Below are 20,017 nucleotides of genomic sequence, written 5' to 3' on the forward strand. Positions count from 1 at the left end.
AAACCGCGACGGATAACGCGTTGGCGCGTTAGTACGAGCCGATTCATTGTGTTTAATGCACGCGCGCATAAAGTACAGTAACAATAGTTATACATACCGATCGTGTATAATGACGTCTTCGCGGACGATAATCGGCGCTGTCGCCTTGACTTGTGCCCTCGTGCCAATTTGCTGGCCCGAAATCCGAGCTGAAAATTTGACGTACACGTCGGTGATCGAGACGGCGGGGGGAAAGCTGCGCGGCGCCGTTTTCCGGACGATCAGGAAGCACAAGGTGTACTCGTCGTTCAAAGGGATACCCTTCGCAGAGCCTCCCCTTGGCTATTTGAGATTCAAAGTTCGTTAATAAATAAATAAAATATAGATGTTTCACATAAAAAAAATATAAATGATATTGCTTACCGATAATTATTTTTGAATTCAGCCGCCGGTCGAGAAGAAGAGATGGAGCGGAGTGCTGGACGCCCTCGTGCAGGGATCGGTCTGCACGCAGTACGACCTGTTCAACTTGACGCTCATCGGCGCCGAGGACTGCCTGTACTTGAACGTTTTTACTCCTCACGTAACGCGATAAACATCACTTACTATTATATAATTTACCGCTTACCAAATGCATAATTATCAACGTGTGGAAGTTTTTCGAAGTTTATAAATATTATCGCGGTCACTATATCGTCGCTGCTTATGAGTCAAAACTCACCTTGATGAAATACTGTGAAAAAAAAAAACACATCTCATCGGATGCCGTGAAGAAAAACACACCTCTTTGAAAAACCAATTTATTTTTGACGTGATTCGTTAAATTGTGATTCGATGTGGTGTATTTTTTCACGGCATTTTATAAAAAGGTTTTTTTTTTCACTGTGTTTTTACTCATATGCAGAGGCGAATGTATTCATTTTTCAGAGCGACTTCAGCAACGCGACCGAGCTCAAGGCCGTGATGGTGTGGATCTTCGGCGGTGGCTACCTCACCGGCTATCCTAACACCGAATTCACCGGACCGGATTTTCTTCTCGAGAAAGACATCATCCTCGTGGCCATGAACTATCGTCTCGGCGCGCTCGGCTTTCTCAATCTCGATCACGAGAACGCCACGGGAAACGCCGGCCTCAAGGACCAGACCCTGGCTCTCCGCTGGGTGCAGCGGAACATCCGCGAGTTTCGGGGCGATCCCGATCGCGTGACGATTTTCGGAGTGAGCGCCGGCTCGTCCTCGGTGGACTTTCATATTTTGTCGCCCATGTCCGCGGGTCTGTTCAGCCGATCGATCGCCATGAGCGGCTCCGCGATGAACACTTGGTGGCCGCTTCAGAGCCGGCTCGAGTCGAGGATGCAGGAGTTCGCCATGGGCTTTCTGTTCGGTTTTCCGAGTTTCAGCAAGGAGAGTTTGCTGCAGAGTCTGTACAAGGCGGATGCTCGAACCATCATCAGGAGATCGACTTTGGTAACTTATATATTCTCTGTGATTCTCTGTGAAATCGAATGGCCAAAAAATTTTTTTTTCTGCAAATATGAAAAACTTGCTGTTCCCGATGTCGGAAATGTCCCCAAATTTTATTAGAATTTTTGGGACCATCTATCACTCTTTTTCAGAGGCCCGAAGTTGGCCATTTTAGGGTTTTTTTGAAATTCATGAAAAATCACAAATATTCAAATAATTCCTGGATCAGGGTAGAATGATTCAAAAGTAAAAGTGCCCAGCAACTTTTTTGTTGGAAATTGTCCAAATTTTCAGAAAAAAAATATGCCAAAGTGATTGGAGCCACCCAAAGAGAGCATAGTGGGAAAACATAAAAAAAAACACAAAACAAGAAATCTACTTGAGTTCGAACCGGACTTTCATTTCCTAAACTATGTAAAAAGCTTCCCAAAGATGTCAACTACTGCCTGATAAAGTTTTGTAATGGGTCTTAAAGTTTAACTCAATGTAGACAATAATGTATGGCGAAAAACATGCAAACAAAGGCTGAAAATGGCTGTTTTTGGTGATTTTAGGCATTTGGGGCCTATTTTTGACCTTTTTTGCATGTTTTTCGCCACACATTGTTGTCTACATTGCGTTAAACTTTAAGGCCCATTACAAAACTTTATCAGGCAGTAGTTGACATCTTTGGGAAGCTTTTTACATAGTTTAGGAAATGAAAGTCCGGTTCGAACTCGATTAAATTTCATCATTTATGTCCACTTGGCAGTTTTTTTGCTTTACACTTACCTAGATTGTTCCAATCACTTTGGCATATTTTTTTTCTGAAAATTTGGACAATTTCCAACAAAAAAGTTGCTGGGCACTTTTACTTTTGAATCATTCTACTCTATTCCAGGAATTATTTTAATATTTGTGATTTTTCATGAATTTTAAAAAAACCCTAAAATGGCCAACTTCGGGCCTCTGAAAAAGAGTGATAGATGGTCCCAAAAATTCTAATAAAATTTGGGGACATTTCCGACATCGGGAACAGCAAGTTTTTCATATTTGCAGAAAAAAAAATTTTTTGGCCATTCGATTTCACAGAGAATCGGCCATATTCATTTTCTAATTGGTTGCTTACCTTTTTCTACGTGATCTTTTTTTTAGCTCTTGTTCCGCCCGTCTGTAGAGAGAGTCACACCTGTTGGCAATCAGAGATTCTTAACCGACTGTCCGGTGGACCTGTTCGCCTCCGGAAAGTACAACAAAGGACCACACATGCTAGGCACTTCGTCATTGGAATTCTTATTTTTCATTCACGGTAAGACTCGATAAAAGATATAGAAAATAGAAAGTATTTCAACTAAAAACTACCATTGAAAATTTAGGGATTGGATTCGACACAGCGATACAAGGAGATCTTCTTATCAAATCAGCTTTTTCACCCGAAACGAGGGATCGACTGTACGAATTGCTCGGCAAGCTTTTGTATCACTTGAGTCCTTTGCTCGAGTTGATCAGTTTTTTGGCTCACAACGTTATCACCCTCTTGCCGAGACTCTTGCTTCGTGGCTTTCTCGAGGTGGTTAATTTCGATAGTTTTTTTTCAATTGACATCATTTAGCATTTGGTTTACATTGATATTTTTGATAGATTTTTACCGATCTATCGTTCAGGCTCGGCATTGATTCCAAGCAGCAACTCATGGCTCAGACGAACGACCAGTATCCGATCTATTACTATGAGTCGTCGTATGCTTCTGGAATCGTGAAGGTCGCCAATGAATTCCTCAATATACAGGGTACAATTCGCATTGAATATCAATAAAATTTCCTTCATCGTTTCAATAATCGCGATTTATTTTTTGCCACGATCGCTCACGCAGGACTCGGCCACGCCGAAGATTTGCCGATGGTACTTTACGTTCCAATGGTCAACGTGTCGCTCGAAGACCCAGAAGCTAATTTCATGATCGATCGCTACACGACGTTGTGGACGAATTTCGCCAAATACGGGTAACGTCGCGCGAATCGTATTCGAGAATTTGCAGCAATACTAAATCGATCTTGACCTCGTTTTTCAGAAATCCAACACCTACCGAGCAACAGGAAGATCTTGGCTTCGCGTGGCCCGATTCTCGATCGACGGATAAAATTTTCCATATAAACCTCGAGACGAAACTCGAATCCAGGCCGCAAGGACCGACGACTGGTATTTTAGAGAAATTGGGCGTCGGGACATCGCGATGGCTCAATTTTTGCTACGTATAAAATAAAATTGTATGGTTTTATAAAAATAACTTGATCAATTTTGAATTTAGTTACGTAAGATACCCTCAACATTTCATAGCTAGGTTTCGTCCAATCAAAAAATATTGTTGGCATATAAAAGGGCCAACAGAAATAGATATGGGTCAGATTCAGAATTTTTCAAATAAACCTGCGGGCGAGGTTCACGGATTTTCCTGAAATTTTGATATGTTATAGTACATGATAAAAAAGTGCCGAAACCAAAATTTTGGATCCCCTCCCCCCTCCTACCCCCCTCCTCCCCTATAGACGTCCATTTTCTATCTATATTTTTTCTGAAGGCCTGAAGCTATTAAAAAATCTGAAAAAATTCATGAAGGTACTTTTCAACAATCCGAACAATCTTGAATTTTTTCAGATTTTTCGAGTGCTTCAGGCCTTCAGAAAAAATCATTGAAAATTTAAATTATTTTATTTTCGGTGAAATGGTTCGATGTACCAAACCGGAGTATTTTTTTCTGAATTTTGACGTCAAAAAACGATTCCTTGAATTTTTTCAGAATTTTTCATTCATGTCCATTCAGCCTAGAGCTGAAGAACTGCTTTTTTTCACGAAAATAATTTTTTTAAGGCGCTACGGAGCCTCAAAAAATCTGGAAAAATTTTTTTTCATTTTGTTCATCAAAACACATAATCTCAAATTTTTCTAGAGCATAACAAAGATTCGAGCGAAATTCTGAAGAAATTTGAAAAATAATGTAATTGTGATGAATGTCTTCAGAATTTCGCTCGAATGAGCTAGGAAGCTCCAATCGAAATTTTGCGACGGTCAAAATTTATTAAAATTTGACAAGGAATTCAAAAAGAAATTTTTCAAATTTTTTTACCGGAACTATCGGGTTCCAGGAACGTTTTTTGTGAAAAATAAAGTTTTTCGGCTCTAGACGCTATCGCCTTCAATTAAAAAATCTGAAAAAATTTGAGATTATGTATTTTGATGAACAAAATGAGAAAAAATTTTTTCCAGATTTTTTGAGGCTCCGTAGCGCCTTAAAAAAATTATTTTCGTGAAAAAAGCGGTTTTTCAGCTCTAGGCTGAATGGACATGAATGAAAAATTCTGAAAAAATTCAAGGAATTGTTTTTTGATGTCAGAATTCAGAAAAAAATACTCCGGTCTGGTACATCGAACCATTTTACCGAAAATAAAATAATTTAAATTTTCAATGATTTTTTCTGAAGGCCTGAAGCACTCAAAATATCTGAAAAAATTCAAGGTTGTTTGGATTGTGGAAAAGTATTTTTGTGAATTTTTTCAGATTTTTTAATAGCTTCAGGCTTTCAGAAAAAATATAGATAGAAAATGGACGTCTATAGGGGAGGAGGGGGGAGGGAGTCCAAAATTTTGGTTTTGGCACTTTCTTATCATGTACTATGACATACCAAAATTTCAGGAAAATCCGTGCACCTCGCCCGCAGGTTTATTTGAAAAATTCTGAATCTGACCCATATATACTAACCAAAGGTATTCATTCTTTTCAATAATTTATGGACTTATAATTCTCCGCATTTTCTCACCATCATTGGTTTTAAAGTCCTTGAAAACTAGTCTAAAGTTTTGAAATAATTAAAGTGTTATTCTCCGGTCGTTTAAAGTGCGCTAAATATTTGTACCATAATTTTTAAGGAAAAATCATCATAAACGAGCCAAATAATAGTAATGTATTTGAAAACACTTTAAATGGCTATTTTCCGGTCATTAGGTAATTTGATGTTGATTATTTTTAACAGGGATATGCAGAATGTTTATCCTTAGTAATGTCATGCATTTGAACTTGAAAAATTTAAGAGATGTTACGTGAACGAGCTCAAGTGTGATTTCATCCGCTATCTTCGTTCTAAAAAAGAGTTATAAGAGATGGTGGTTTACTAATAAATCGCAACTACAGCGATCCATCTCTTACTCGATGATCATTGGGTTGCGGGAATTGTGTATATTATATCAAACAAGGGAAAAATGTTTGACCAATATTTTACGAAGAAAATACCAATTGAATTAGGATGCTCATCTATCCTAGTTTAATAAAAATTACAAAGTGAGAAAAAGATTTCGGGAGTCTTAAGTATCAACTAAAAGTTTACTTGGAAATACTCTGATTGGCGTCACCCATGATTCATTATTCTAAAAACGTATCAAGGTTGTATTGTCTGTCAAAATAACGTCATGTTTTTTCATATCCACAACATTAAGTATCACAATTTTACCCGTTTTATTATCGAGTGCATGGATATTTGCAAATGTATATTAATAAATGGGTGTAACGACTGTGGTTATCTATCATAGTTGATTAAATGTAGGTGTTTACTTTCATACAATACTCAACAAGCTGGACTTGGGATCTTAGAAAATAAGTCAGTTGTAGTATCTTAGTTGGGCTCCACCGCTGTGAACCTAGACTGGGGGTGACGACAATACTTAGACGATATAGTCCTGGAGCCAAAGAGGGGTCGGATCGGCCACGTGAAGAAGATGGATGAAAACATGTTATTCTTATGTATTTTTTCCCGCTGAATCCGAATATCATAGTTAAAAGTCGCTCAGACTGCCCAAAAATTTGTTATAAACAAATATATTGCAAAATGAAGAAAATTTAAATTTTTCTAAATTTTGAACACATATTTGTGTTCTTTGAGCAATTTTAAGCAATCTTAAGAATCTTTAAACAATTTTTAGTCGGTGTAATTCATCGCTATAAATGTTGTCCCAAAATGGTCACTTCGGGCGTTAAAGGGTTAAATGAAAACTTGTATTTTCAATGATAGAATATTTATTTATTTGGACCTAGTTAAATTTATTCACTTTACTTATATTTAAATATATTGTTATGTTTTAATGTGATATTTGTAAAACAATTGTATCATATACTAGTTATCGTGTTAGATAGCGGATATAATAATAATGTTAGGAACGATACATCTCGTTCATTTTCTAATTATTTAACAATCTATAATATAATAATATACACATTTTTTATACTTCGCAAACTATCATATTGTGCATAAATAGTATATTTTGCACCTAGGGAGTGAAAAACTGGAAAGTCTCAGAGCATTTATCGCATCCGAAGCGAAACCGAGGTTGATAATTCACGTTTACCGGGGGGATACGACAATCCATGCAGATATTCCTCCAATCCACACTGCATTGAAAGATCATCAGAGTTCGTAAGTGATATTTTATCTTTATAATTATTTACTCACCCTTTACTGTTCTATGATAGTTGTAGATTAATTTTCTTGATTAATTTCGTTTTCAATCACGACAGCGGCAAAAGCTGGACCAAACAAACAATGTCCTTAACCCTACGGTATCTTCAGAAACAATCTGGACTATGCAAAGTTCATAAAATGCGTCGAGTACTTACCATTCTATTTTGACTGTCCTGCTGGAACGATCTACGATCATTCAAATCATCGCTGCGATTATCCCAACAAGATTCAGGAATACAACTACGGAGAAACAAGGAACGATGGAAGGCCTTTTTATCGATTCTTATTAAAATTAAATGCCACTAGGCAGGCTTAATAGTGCTTTATGCAATTGTACAGCGAAAAATATCTTTATTCGCACACTTTTTAGTACGCCAAGAGCGTTTTTAAGGACTAGAGTACGGTAAAATGCCTCGGTTTTATATGAATAAAATTTGTATCTATTATCACACAATTTAATAAAAAAATATAATGTGCATGTCAATAAAACACCAGTTAAATTTATTTTCTTACCTTTATATGATGTACTATAGAAAAGTATGAAAAACTATGTACCCTTTTTTGTATTTTAATTATCTTATAAATATAAAGAAACAAAATAAACGAAGAAACAAGTAGCAGTAACTTAACTCTGGGGTATGTATAGAATTAAACCGATTGAAAAAAGCCAATAAATACTGACTTGACAAGTTAATAAAATTAATGTATGGGCTATTCCACAATAGGTGTTGTAGGCCAAAAATGAATCTATGCCCTGATATTGTATGCTCATAGAACAGACAAAAAGGTGAAATTTTACCAAGCAAGAGACCTCTGGGTCTTTTCCATTGGGCTCCTCATAGGTTCAACGATGAACTTGAGAAATTAATTTATTCCTCCAAAAGCCACTCGTTACTCTGAAAAAATAAGTAAACATAGGTTTTTTTGGTAAAAAAGGAATTCAAATTTGTATGTTACAAGTCTATACGTGTACTCTTTTCCCATTAAATATGAAAAAATGAGTAAAAGTCAAAAAATAACTGTGTTCGTATATCTCAATTTGGCTCATAATAGAGTATTATATGGTTTATTATAATTGTGGTGATTTGATTGAGCTCGACGAGGATAATTAGTTGGAATGGAAGGGTTGACTAAACACTTACACAATTCACTTATCAAATACACACTGAACTTTATTTATTTATAGTGGTTGAGAAAGATATGTGAAAGTTTCTATCGAAACGTACAACTAGCAATCGAGCTTATTATCGTAAAACAAACAAAAGGGCACTTGGCAAAAGAAAAAGTTAGAGAAGGATCTAAATGTGTGCGCAGGGCGGTGTATAGATACGGAGTGAGTAGGGAGAGACGGCGGCCGGCAGACTCGCGGCGCTCAAGTCTCTCTCGTAGGTGTCGCATGGTAGAGCAGCGGCTCTGCGATATCGACAGGCGGTGATCACACCAACCTAACAATAATTGTTATGGAACAAATGTATACGGCTTCAACTGTGAACTCGTCAAGCATATTAGCTCGTTGTGAGGTGGCAAAAGGCCACATGCAGAGAAGTTCGAGTTCAGAGGCAGACTCGAAAACCTGCTGGCCTGCAAATGCCTAGTAACCAGCAATATCGTTTGTTAAAGATTGTTGATTTAGGTTGCCAAGCAGTTGGAGCGACGCAGCATCGGCATTCTCCTGGTAACGCGCGGACGGTGCAGAGCTATGTGATCTCAAGCTTTTTCAACTAATAAACGAGCATCGCCTCAAATATTCTCGTTCGTTGGATTTATTTTTTCTGAACTCCTAGGGACTCACAACGGCCTCATACGTGCAGCAACAATAATGAAATACAATTCTTGTATACATTTTTTAACTGAATCTCTATTATAACACATAGATTTTACTAAAGCGAGAAATAAGATGAATAATACCTTATTCCTCATACTAATATAGTCAAACCATATTTGAAACTTTACTTTGGTGGAATTTTGTATTTTCTTATACCTTAATAAGTACACATCAACTGTTTACTCATGCTTAAAACATGAAGTACCATGTTTACATGTGTAAAGGTAGTACATTCTAACTTATAGTTGAGTCAAATGATATGTATAAAACCATATCAGCATCTCGTCAATTGCTTACAAGAGCATAACAAAGGTTAATGCAAAATTCTGAAGACATTCATCATACTTACATAATTTTTTTTGATGAAACCTTGAATTACTTCAGGGTTTCGGAAACTCGCTTCGTTCGTGATACTAATGTCGGGGCAAGCATCAAAATTCGGAACTTAATTACAGAGTCGTATTTTAAAATTTAATATGACTCTCTACGCTCACGATGCAAAAAGTGAAGGAGAGCATTTGCAACACATGTAACTGATTTTACGTAAAAGTCAATAATAACCATAACCGCTTTGTTTTCTGCACAATCCAACGACAAATTGGAACCTCGATGCGAAAGAAAGAATAAATGCAAGTTCTTATGTGCATTGAATCCTTGGATTTATTTTTTTATTTTGAATTTATTTGGATAATTTAATAAAATTTTTTGTGTGGGGATGGAAAAAAATACTATTTCATACACGGGTGAAAAATGAAACACCCTTACACACGTGATATGGCGGCCTCGCCTCGGCGTCATTATCACGTGCATGCAGAAGTTCCATTTCTCCCCCTTGTAAGAAAATCGACTATAGTTGTACTTTTTCGTGATGAAAAACTAACGCAAGTAGTTTGATGACAATAATTTATAAGATTAGAAATTTTATCAACTCATATTTGACGCGTAGACTGATCTAAAAGTTGCTGTGTAAGAAAATGAAGTTTTAAGAATCTGAAAATAATCAGAACAAAATTAGGATATTATTTCTAAGTTTTTTTAAAAACGTGGCTTTATGATATTTTCTATTATTATACTTACCGAACGACAAGTTTCAAAATTTAACTCCACGAGTGGTCCGGCAGTCATGGCAAACAATTTTTCAGCTCTCATCATGATGAATAAAAATGTCTTTCTTACTTATGGTGGATAATTTTGGTAATTCAGTTTATAGCTTTTATAAAAAGACCTATTTTAATGATGAATAATTGAATGAATAATATTGTACAAATATTATATACCTCGCGAGCAGCAAGTCTTCGCTAGCATTTTTTAGCAATTGACTGGGAAAGCAAATAAAGATAATCAGAATTACTGCTATTAAAGTTCCAACGACCATTTTAGCTGTTGCAGCCATGGCTGTGTCCGTTGCAACTACTATCTGTAGTGAAAATAAAATGTTATCATAAAACGATGAAACTTAGAACTTAATGTCAGAAATTCAGTCAATATTCAACTGCATACCGATGTTAAAGCTAAGATTATGCTACAACCGGATCCAAGTAATAAGAAAAACATAATTGGGCTGCTTACTTCGTTAGATATTTTATAGAAACTTCAAAATAATGAATCAATAGCTTAATTAGAACAAATTGGAACAACTAAAAAAAAGACATACTCTATGATAGCTTGATGATAACGAATAAAATCTTTGAGCTGTAAATTAAACCATTCGTTTGCATTTTTATCGCCAACTGAAATTTTGTAACAATACTCATCATCAAGTTTTTTCAATAAATGTCTGAAAGAAAATTTTTTATGCTCTCATTTTGTTTCAAATAAAATAAACTTGCGAAGTTGATTTTTCTATTATGAAATACGTACTCCAAACCACGAAATCCTCCAATTATTGTTACTAAATGTGAACAATAAAAAAAATTCATACCAGCTACTAAAATACCAAAATCAGTTAATAAAAGTAATTGTTCTGTAAATATTAGATAAAAGTATTTGTCCTTGTCGATTAAAAATTCATGATGAAGTGGTAGAGCGATTTTAAAGGTTTGGTTGCCTGAACTTATGAAAGTCATGAAAAAAGGTATAGTTACTGGAGCCAACGCATAAATAACACAACTTGTAATTAATAACACTGTGAAAAAAAAAATTAATATCAGTCGTGTTTTATGGAAAATATGTTTATGTTTGAAGTCAAAAGTCGAACTAATACTAACCATATTTAATATTTTATCGGTAGTAAACGCGGTACCTCTTTTAAATTATTAGTACTCATAAAGCAAATGTCTATTGTATAAGAACTTTCAATTTTAATGGGCACTACAATAGGCATGTGTCATGTGAATACTAATAATTTAAAAAAGTGCTGTTTTTGCTAGCGATAAAATATTAGATATACAGGTTCAAGAATAAATTATAAAGAATACTAACCAGCTTGAATAGTAGCAATATAGACTACTTTTGAGACAAGCACTAAAATAATATTTTGAATATCTTCAGTGACATCGTACCACATTCGGGCCACCACCAATTGTATCTGTTATATTTTCATATGAGGTTGAACAAATTGAAATTATTGTTACTTTAATCCATTTTAAAATATTACCTTGTTTTTAATTGCTCCAATGGACACGTAAGCGAACATCAAACCTAAACTAGCAAGCAGCTGAAATATAACTTCAACCATAAAGTTGTTAAAAATATCCATTTCTTTTTTCTCTTTCAGGACCCACAGAATCTTAATTTAAAAAAATTATTAGTGTAATAACAGCTAATTGTGTCTCATAAATATTTACCGCGGCTATAAATGAAAAACTGTGCATAAAATAATGACAAAATTTTCCAAATGTTTGCCATTTTCCCGGGAAAGGTTTTAAACAACTTATTGTTAAAGTTATATCAAGCGCAGGAAAAATGTTTGACCAATATTTTACGAAGCGAATACCAATTGCATTAGGATGATCATCTATCCTAGTTTAACAAAAATTACAAAATGAGAAAAAGATTTTTGGAGTCTTAAGTATCAACTACAAGCTTACTTGGAAATACTCTGATCGGCGTCACCCATGATTCATTAGGCTCTAAAAACGTATAAAGGCTGTATTTTAGCAGTAAGTATCAAATAAATCGGTGTAACGACTGTGGTTATCCATCATAGTTGAATAAATACAGGTGTTTACTTTTATGCGAAACTCGACGAGCAGGAGTTGGGATATTAGAAAACAAGTCAGTTGTATTATGTCAGTTGGGCTCCACCGCGGTGATCCAAGACTGAGGGAAAAGCTTGCAGGACTGCTTACAAAAATAATTAAGAGTTTACGCTTCGACTAGTGCTAGAACTATAATTGAAAATTAAAACGTGTCAACGACAATCCGGAAGCCGAGTTGAGTAAAAATTACCCCACCAAGCTCTCCCCTCACTCTCGCCCCATGTCCTCAACGACAATACTTGAACAATAGGAAAGCATTCGCATGTAAAGCAAGTAATATTAAATTATCAGATAGAAGTAAAAAAGACACATCTTTTTTATATTATAATTGATCGAAAAGAAGGTTTACAATTATGAAATTAACCGAGAAAATGAACAAAAAAAGTTAAATTTAATATTCAATTTTAATGAAATTAAACTTAAAATATAGGAAAAATGGTACAAGACATTAGAAATAGTGCAAATATGCTGATCACCATAGCCAGCTTTGGTCTATAGCTGCCCAGCAAATATGCCATAAACCTTTGTTCGTTAACTACTGCCCTATGATCATTTCACAGCACTGGACTGAAAGTCGGTGCTCCATCAGCTGCCACAAAGGATGCAGTGTGAATTTCCGGAAAAATTTTCTCGAAAAATTTCATGATCATCAGGGCATTGCCCCGGCCCAGTTTGTATTCTGCTCTCTCGAGAAGTTCAACGACGGCCGCACAAGTCCGATTGATCTCTCCGCAAAATAATCCGTCGCGGGGAAAACAAAGTTGGATAAACGGGCCCCGCAACGCCACAGATACTCGACCGCATTCGGCAAGTGATAGGCCACTGCCCATTGCAGCAGTGTCAGGCCCAACTGGTCCCGTATGTCGACCAGAAGCGTCTGTTCTCTTTCGTCGCAGATCTCGAATAACATCTTTACCAGGATCGTCGTCGGTGTCTCTCTTGCAAACGATGTGCAAGAGCTAAGTGCAACGGCGCGTTACCTGACTTGTCTCGAGCATCGATCTGCCCCCCCCCCCCCCCCNCCCCCCCCCCCCTGCTGAGTTGATCTCGAAGAATTTTTCTACCCAGTTATCATAGCAGTCGTGATCGTATAATTCGCGTAAAACCTATCACATACGTTGAATAATTTACGGACTGCGACTGCCCTATCGGTCCTCTTACGCGTGCATCTATATCCTCGCGACGCACCGCAGTGGTGCGACGCAGCAGTATCTCGCCGTTTTCGTCTAATTCGGGCTCGTACTTGTAGCCGGTCTTGATCACAAAATCGATGAATTGCGTCGCGTTACTTCAGTCTTCGTAAGTTCTAAGGAGTATTAAGGACTCCGTGAGAAATCAATCGATATCTCGCTGCGCGAAAATGTCACGGAACATGAGAGGAACATGTGACGTGAGATATGTATTGTACTCGTGCCGCTTCATTCAGTAACGAATTAAACGACACTGAATTGTATACTAGGGATGTAAATTGATTCGTTTATCGAGTGGAAAACATACTTTCAGTGTTCATAAAAACAATGGTGTACACGATATCAGGCGTTGCCCCTACTTTGCTAGATTTACGTTTTTTACTCGTTACCAAATTATACGATATTCAGCAACTCGTGTGTACACGCGTAGCATGAGAGATCGAACGATAGATAAGAGATAAAAAAAGAGAAAGAGAGAGTCAGACAACATTTTTTGAAAGTTGCTTTTTCAACTCATTGAGAGACCCAATTATCAAGGCCCGGATAGCTCAGTCGGTAGAGCATCAGACTTTTAATCTGAGGGTCCAGGGTTCAAGTCCCTGTTCGGGCGATTTTTTTGTTTTTTTGATACTCTAAAGTGACTCGTGTTGTGTGCACGCATTTTCTTGTCAAGTTATACTTTTACTTTTCATGCTTCGATACTTTTTTATTTTCACCTCGGTGAAACGATATTTAAAAAATTTCTATAGTCGATAGGAAAGTTTGACCATACTTTTTGTATGAGAGCTTTTTGCAATATAAGCAAAAAGTGATCTTCTTCAATCGGAGAAGTGATAAAAGCTGACGGAGTTTAGTTATATTTTGTACCATAGCTCATGAACGCTCAAATTTGGTCTTACAATTTGCCCCGTCATGTAATAACTGATCATCACAACGATTGAAAATGCAATGAATAATGAAGGATTGAATGGCTAACGGCGCTCTGTACTTCTCAGATATAAAAACGCGTTGTTAAATTTTTTTCTGAATTATTCAATAATTTATTTATTTTATGTCAATATCAAAATCTTGATTTCCAATTAATTTTTCTATTGTTTGATTGATCCAATCAGCATAATAAATAATACTAGTGTACACATCCGGAACTTTGTTGGCATATCCGCAATATAAAATCATGTTTGCGATTCCTACTTGAATTCCGTCACTTGTAACCAGTGGACCGCCTGAATCACCCTACAAAAATATAAAAAATGATTCAATTTCTATCATGTATCATGTATCTCATTCAAACAGTGAATTTAAATAGAAACTCACTCTACATAATCCTTGGTTTAAAGATGAATTCAGAGACTGTGCACATATCAATCCTTCGTCAATTTTAGTTAGGCTAACATCTTTCCAAATATCCCTGCACTTTTCAACAGTGATAATTTTAACCATTAATTTCTGTAAGATATCTGGTAAATTTTTTGGGTAACTCTGAAAATATATTCGTGTATTTAATACAATACTTCGTTTTTAGGCACACAGAAGTGCTGCCCATGAGGAGTTTTGCACGCGGTGCTTCTTAAATGCTCGGTATCGATGAAGCACGATACCCATTCCGTAACAAAATGACTTACCTTATATCCCCATCCACTGATTACAGCTTCTGTACCATTGCTTAATTCATAATCTTTTGTTGCCAATCGAATAGGTTGGACTGAGTCATTATAAGTAATATCTTCTCTTAATAAAATTATAGCTATGTCACTGTCGAGCTGCAAAAAATTGAAATGAAAATTGACTGATGGTACAAAAAACTTGATGAAAAGCAATTTAAACTGTAAATAATTTAAAAAGTACCATACCTTTCCGTATGAAAGATAATCTTCGTGAATCACGATTTTTTCGATTTTATGAACAACACCGTCGTCTTCGCTTGGTCTTAGCGTGCCTAAACCAACTCGTCCTCTCCTCGCTGATAGACTAATGAAAAAAGGGTACATTTTCAACTAATATTTAAAGGAAATTAGTAATATGATGTATTACCCGTATACGCAATGAGCAGCTGTAAGAATCAATCGTTTTCCTATGATGGAAGCCCCACACAAAACTTCATCCTCCCCAGATTTGCGACGGATTATGTATGCCATGTATGGAAATTCACCTGTTTGCGCATCTTCTCCATTAAACAAATACGTTGTTTCGCGAGCTAAAAAATTAAAAAAATTTTTTCATTTTACTTTGTGTATTTAAAAACGTTGCTTTTTGATGTATGAAAAAGCTTTCAGTACGTTTTGCGTACGCGCATGATACGGCAATGGCACAAACAAGAAGTAAAAACTTGAACATATTGACAATTGACCAGTTATTCACTGGGCAGATTCTCACAACACATTGCAAAATTTTTTTTCAGATTTCTTATAAATACATAATTCTCTGTACATAGAAATTTTGTTATCTAATCATAACGTAATAAGTTGCTCAAATTATATTTCGATGTTATTTGCGTGTTAATTTAAATGGAAACATGTTACTCTTTGTGGGGAGCGTCGATTTAAAATCGATTATTTACAAATTTATTTTTGTTTTTAGTATATTTTTTGCCGAATGAACAAGAAATAAAAAAACAATTTTTCTCTTCAAAAGTCTATCAAAATGATATTGATAAAATTAATACAAATTTTAACTTACACAAATGCTTTTGTGTTGATTTGCGCATACCTAAGTGTAGAAAAATATTCAATGACTACTACATTTAAACAAAATAACACTCATAAGTTGAAACGTCAACAGTCTGTTTTATAATATAAACATTTCTTATTTTTGTCTAAATGAGAGAAACATGAATGTTAGATTTAATTAAGTTTTATGTTTTGATAATCTCAGTAATCTGGTTGCATTTTTTGAGTGGTATTTAATTATTGTATTGTTTGATTTATCCAATTAGTGTAGTAGATAACATTGATATAGAGATTGTATATAAGTGAGAAAGACCACATTCGAAAACCTGACTTACGATACCGATTTGATAGCTGTCATCTTTGACTAATGGATCACCTAAAATTCTTAGACGGTACATTAAATCAAGATTTTTGTAGCACAAACTAAAATTCTTACTTACTGGAGAGGTAAAATAATAAATCTCAAGTATAGTGTCAACAATAATTTATTCTCGAACACTTGAAAAATAGTTTGATTAATCTAACTATAAAGTAATACATCCAATCAAAGAAAATGTACAATTTATACCCCAAATCGAAAAATTTACAAGTTCTATTAGTAACTCAGCTAACCAATTTTTAAGCTGTAGCTAAAAATTCGCTGACTTACTAACAGAAATTAAGATTTTTTCAACACCTCTGACTAGCAATTCTAATGAGAGTATACAACCAATAAGAAATATTTCATGAATACAACATGACTATTTTAACAGAATACCCACATTACTTTAGATTAAACTGAATTGTAAATAATTAAGTTACACCTTTTTTCACGTTACAAAAATAAAGAAAGTGGTTTGTTGAAGATAATGTATAAGTTGGGAAATTTCAGTAACTACTACTGGACGCGTAGACTGATCAAAAAGAAAAAAAAATTGTTTTGAAATAAGCATAATATAAATTTTTTCCCCACTCTAACCTAAAATACGCAACTTTGCCGCTAATTTTAGGCTCTCGTAGGAAAAAATAGTATCTCAAACTGGTGCAGATATGGTTTTTTAACAAAACTCGTTACAGCACTCGCCTTCGGCTCGTGCTATAATCCCTCGTTTTGCTAAAAAACCATATGTGCACCCGTTGAGAAATATACTATTTATATGTTGAAAATGAACAAAAAATATCGTACATAAATTCCAACAAAGAATGAAACAAAACGCTTAGCAGATGAGAACTTCACTTAAAATTAAAACATTTTTTCATAAGGTTTATTAAATAATACTATTTCAGTTATTGTGATTTGTAGACCGATCTAAAAGCTGCTGTGTAAGAAAAAGAAGATTTAATAATCTGAAAATAAACATACCAAAATTGTTATACCACATTTTTTTAAATATTGAATGAACTTACGGAACTGCAAGTTTCAAAATTTAGCTCAACCATTGGTCCAGCAGTCAGCGCAAAAGATTTTTCGGTTCTCATCATTATGAACAATAATATCTTTCTAATTTTTGGAGGATAATTTTGATACTTCAGCTTACAGCTTTGATATAATACTTATTTTTATAATGAAGATTTAAATGAATAATATTGTATAAATTTTACCACGTGAGAAAAATTTCATCACTTGCATTCTTCATTAACTGACTGGGAAAACAGATAAAGATAACTATAGCAATTGATACAACAGCTCCGACAAACATCCTCGCTGTAGCAGCCAAGTCTGTATTCATCGAAATTACCATCTAATTTGAAAATAAGATATTCACATGAAACGAAAATTTTTTTTGAGATCAATGTCTGGTGTCCAATCAATATGTATTTTCATACCGAGGTTAAAGCTAAAATTATGCAAGAACTTGTTCCAAATAATAAACCGAGAATGATCGGGCGGCACAATCCTCGAGCATATTCATAGAAACTTTATAATTATGAATCCCAAGATTAATATTAGAATATTGAACAAATTTAAGAAAATCTTACTTTGTAAGGGTTTGATGATAGCGAACAAATTCTTTGAGCTGCAGATAAATCCATTCATTTGCAGTTTCATCACACTTCGAAATTTTGTAACTATACTCAGCATCAATTTTTTTCAATAAATGCCTGGGAAAAAAATTATAATAAAGTTTTTTTTTTAATAACATGAGCTTGTGAAGTTAATTTTTCTAAAATAAAATACGTACTCTAAACCTCGAATTCCTGCAACAGCACCGATTAAAAGTGAACAATACATAAAATTCATAGCAGCTACTAGAATACCAAAGTCAGTTAAAGCAATGAACTGGTATGTAAATAATATATAGAAGTATTTATCTTCGTCGACCGAACATTCATGATGGAGGGGTAAAGTCTTTTCAAAGGTTTGATTACTTGAACTTGTTAAAGTCATAAAAAAAGGTATAACCACTGGAGCTGCTCCATAACTAGCACACGTTACAATTAACAATACTGTGGAAAAAAGTAAAATTAGACACATTTATATTTTAAATGTACCAATTCAAAATATTGAACTAATACTTACTAGCTTGAATTTTTATGAAATAGACTGCCTTTGTTGTAAGATTTATAATAATATTTTGAATTTCTTCGGTATAATCGTACCACATTCGAGCTACCACCTCCAGCATCTGATATGTTTTGATATAAATATTGAATGAATTACAACTTTTTATATTAATTTAATTATTTAAAAAAGAAAACCTCGTCTTTAGCTGCTCCAATATATAAGTAAGTATATAGTAAAGCTGAACTAGTAATTATCTGAAATATAGATTCAACCATAGAATTATTAAGAGCTTCCATTTCTTCCTTCTCTTTCAGGATCCACATAATCTTAATTTGTAGAAACGATTATTATAAAAGCAGTTAAATATGTGTCATGAATATTTACCGTGAACATTATGGCAACGCAGTGCAAAGAACAATGATATAAGATTCCAAACAATTGATATTTACCCTGGTAAGGTAATAAACAAGTAAACCTTAAGGTTAATTCAACCGAAGGGAAAATTTCGAGCCAATATTTCAAGAAGCGAGTCCCAAGTACACGAGAATGCTCATTCAACCTAGTTTATGTAAAATATAATGTGGAAATGAGGAAAACAACTTAATTATTAAACTTGAGTATCAACTGAAAATTTACGGGGATATACTCTGATCACCGATAGCCATGATTTTGAAAATTTGTCAAGGCCTTTTTTTCTACCAAAATTACGTCGTAGTTTTTTCAATCCACCACAGTTAGTCAGATTTGTATCGCATTTGTAAACTTTTTGTTAGTGATTGTATAGAGATTTGAAAATGCATTAATAATTATGTGTAACGACTGTTGTATTCTGTCAAACTTGAATACATTCCCTCAAAAATAAATGTAAAGAAAGTACTTTTAAACAATACACATAAAGTAAAAACAAATATCCTTGGGAAGAGGTTTGTAAACAACTAAATTTAAGAAATAGCAAACCTGAATAAGTTTTCATCGGGTTTGATTGTGGCATTTCGAACTAACGGAAAGTATTATTTTGGAATCGGGTTGCTAGCTCATCTCTTGGTTGTCGAAATGTATTGTGAAAAACGTTCAATGAAAATTTTTAATAAAAATAACAGTAAAAAATGTCGTCAGCGTTAACCATCATATTTATGGCGCTAAAATCATTACTGAAGAGCAAACCCAATATTATTTCGGCTTGTAATTGGCGTCGTTATTGTAATTTTGAAGTCGTATTTAGTCAATTATAAAAAATTCAAATCATATTATTTTTACAAAATGTTACTTTTAATCTTTCATTGACCAGGTTAATAGAATGGAAAGAAAATATCTCATTCGAGAGATGATGACTTGTTTTTTTATCAACGACTTTTGAAAATTATAGTTCAAATTTCAAAGTTCACTTTCGAAAAAAAAATTTTTTAATAAAGTCGTCTAATTGTAAAAGCTGCCTTTCAAGTTTATTTCTATTTTCAAAAAATGCCGTCATTATTTACAAATTCAAAATTCGAGTGCCTGGTATTGATCCCGTTGCGGATTGATGTTAGCTTTATTAAAATATCACATCCATTGTTAGTAGTCATTGACATAATTCATGTTTAACACTTGCATGGAACTTTTGTGTGTAGCTAATTGTAAATTTTTAAAGGAAGTTTAATAATTCAAGCTATAGTCTATCACGGGTGACAAATGCATGGAGTCCAGTGCTTCAATATAGAAAAAAGTCGACAAAGAACTCATT

General features: G+C 34.6%; 2 protein-coding genes and 1 non-coding gene across 5 annotated transcripts; 2 read left to right on the forward strand and 1 right to left on the reverse strand.

Annotated features, from left to right (window-relative positions):
* The first annotated feature begins 44 nt into the window (after positions 1-44).
* On the forward strand, positions 45-7,234 carry LOC106656944 (pyrethroid hydrolase Ces2a-like). Of its 3 annotated transcripts, XR_001339494.2 has the most exons (10): positions 45-337; positions 425-562; positions 907-1,446; positions 2,578-2,731; positions 2,799-2,992; positions 3,064-3,211; positions 3,296-3,425; positions 3,494-3,689; positions 6,742-6,883; positions 6,985-7,234. XR_001339494.2 is itself a non-coding variant. In XM_014378149.2 (9 exons), exons 1-8 carry the CDS (start codon positions 56-58, stop codon positions 3,678-3,680), a joined length of 1,773 nt encoding a protein of 590 aa, XP_014233635.1. In that variant the 5' UTR covers positions 45-55; the 3' UTR covers positions 3,681-3,689; positions 6,742-7,234. The 3 variants fall into 3 exon arrangements, 2 of the variants coding, with proteins under 2 accessions (XP_014233635.1, XP_014233636.1); XM_014378149.2 differs by having other exon boundaries at positions 6,742-7,234; XM_014378150.1 differs by lacking the exon at positions 45-337 and having other exon boundaries at positions 409-537; positions 6,742-7,234.
* A 2,239-nt stretch (positions 7,235-9,473) lies between these two features.
* On the reverse strand, positions 9,474-12,863 carry LOC106656818. Its single transcript, XM_014377969.2, has 9 exons — positions 12,753-12,863; positions 11,350-11,481; positions 11,175-11,280; positions 10,614-10,878; positions 10,408-10,530; positions 10,254-10,344; positions 10,031-10,170; positions 9,831-9,963; positions 9,474-9,743 (listed from the first exon to the last, which is right to left on the reverse strand). The coding sequence occupies exons 1-8, from the start codon at positions 12,861-12,863 to the stop codon at positions 9,930-9,932; spliced, it is 1,002 nt and encodes a 333-aa protein (XP_014233455.1). The 3' UTR covers positions 9,474-9,743; positions 9,831-9,929.
* Positions 12,864-13,680: 817 nt separating this feature from the next.
* On the forward strand, positions 13,681-13,753 carry Trnak-uuu. The gene has a single exon. It is a non-coding gene; the product is annotated as a tRNA-Lys (tRNA).
* The last annotated feature ends 6,264 nt before the right edge of the window (positions 13,754-20,017 follow it).

Source organism: Trichogramma pretiosum, unplaced genomic scaffold (genome assembly GCF_000599845.2).
Source record: "Trichogramma pretiosum strain Unisexual culture from Peru unplaced genomic scaffold, Tpre_2.0 scaffold14, whole genome shotgun sequence".
Classification (NCBI taxonomy): Eukaryota; Metazoa; Arthropoda; class Insecta; order Hymenoptera; family Trichogrammatidae; genus Trichogramma; species Trichogramma pretiosum.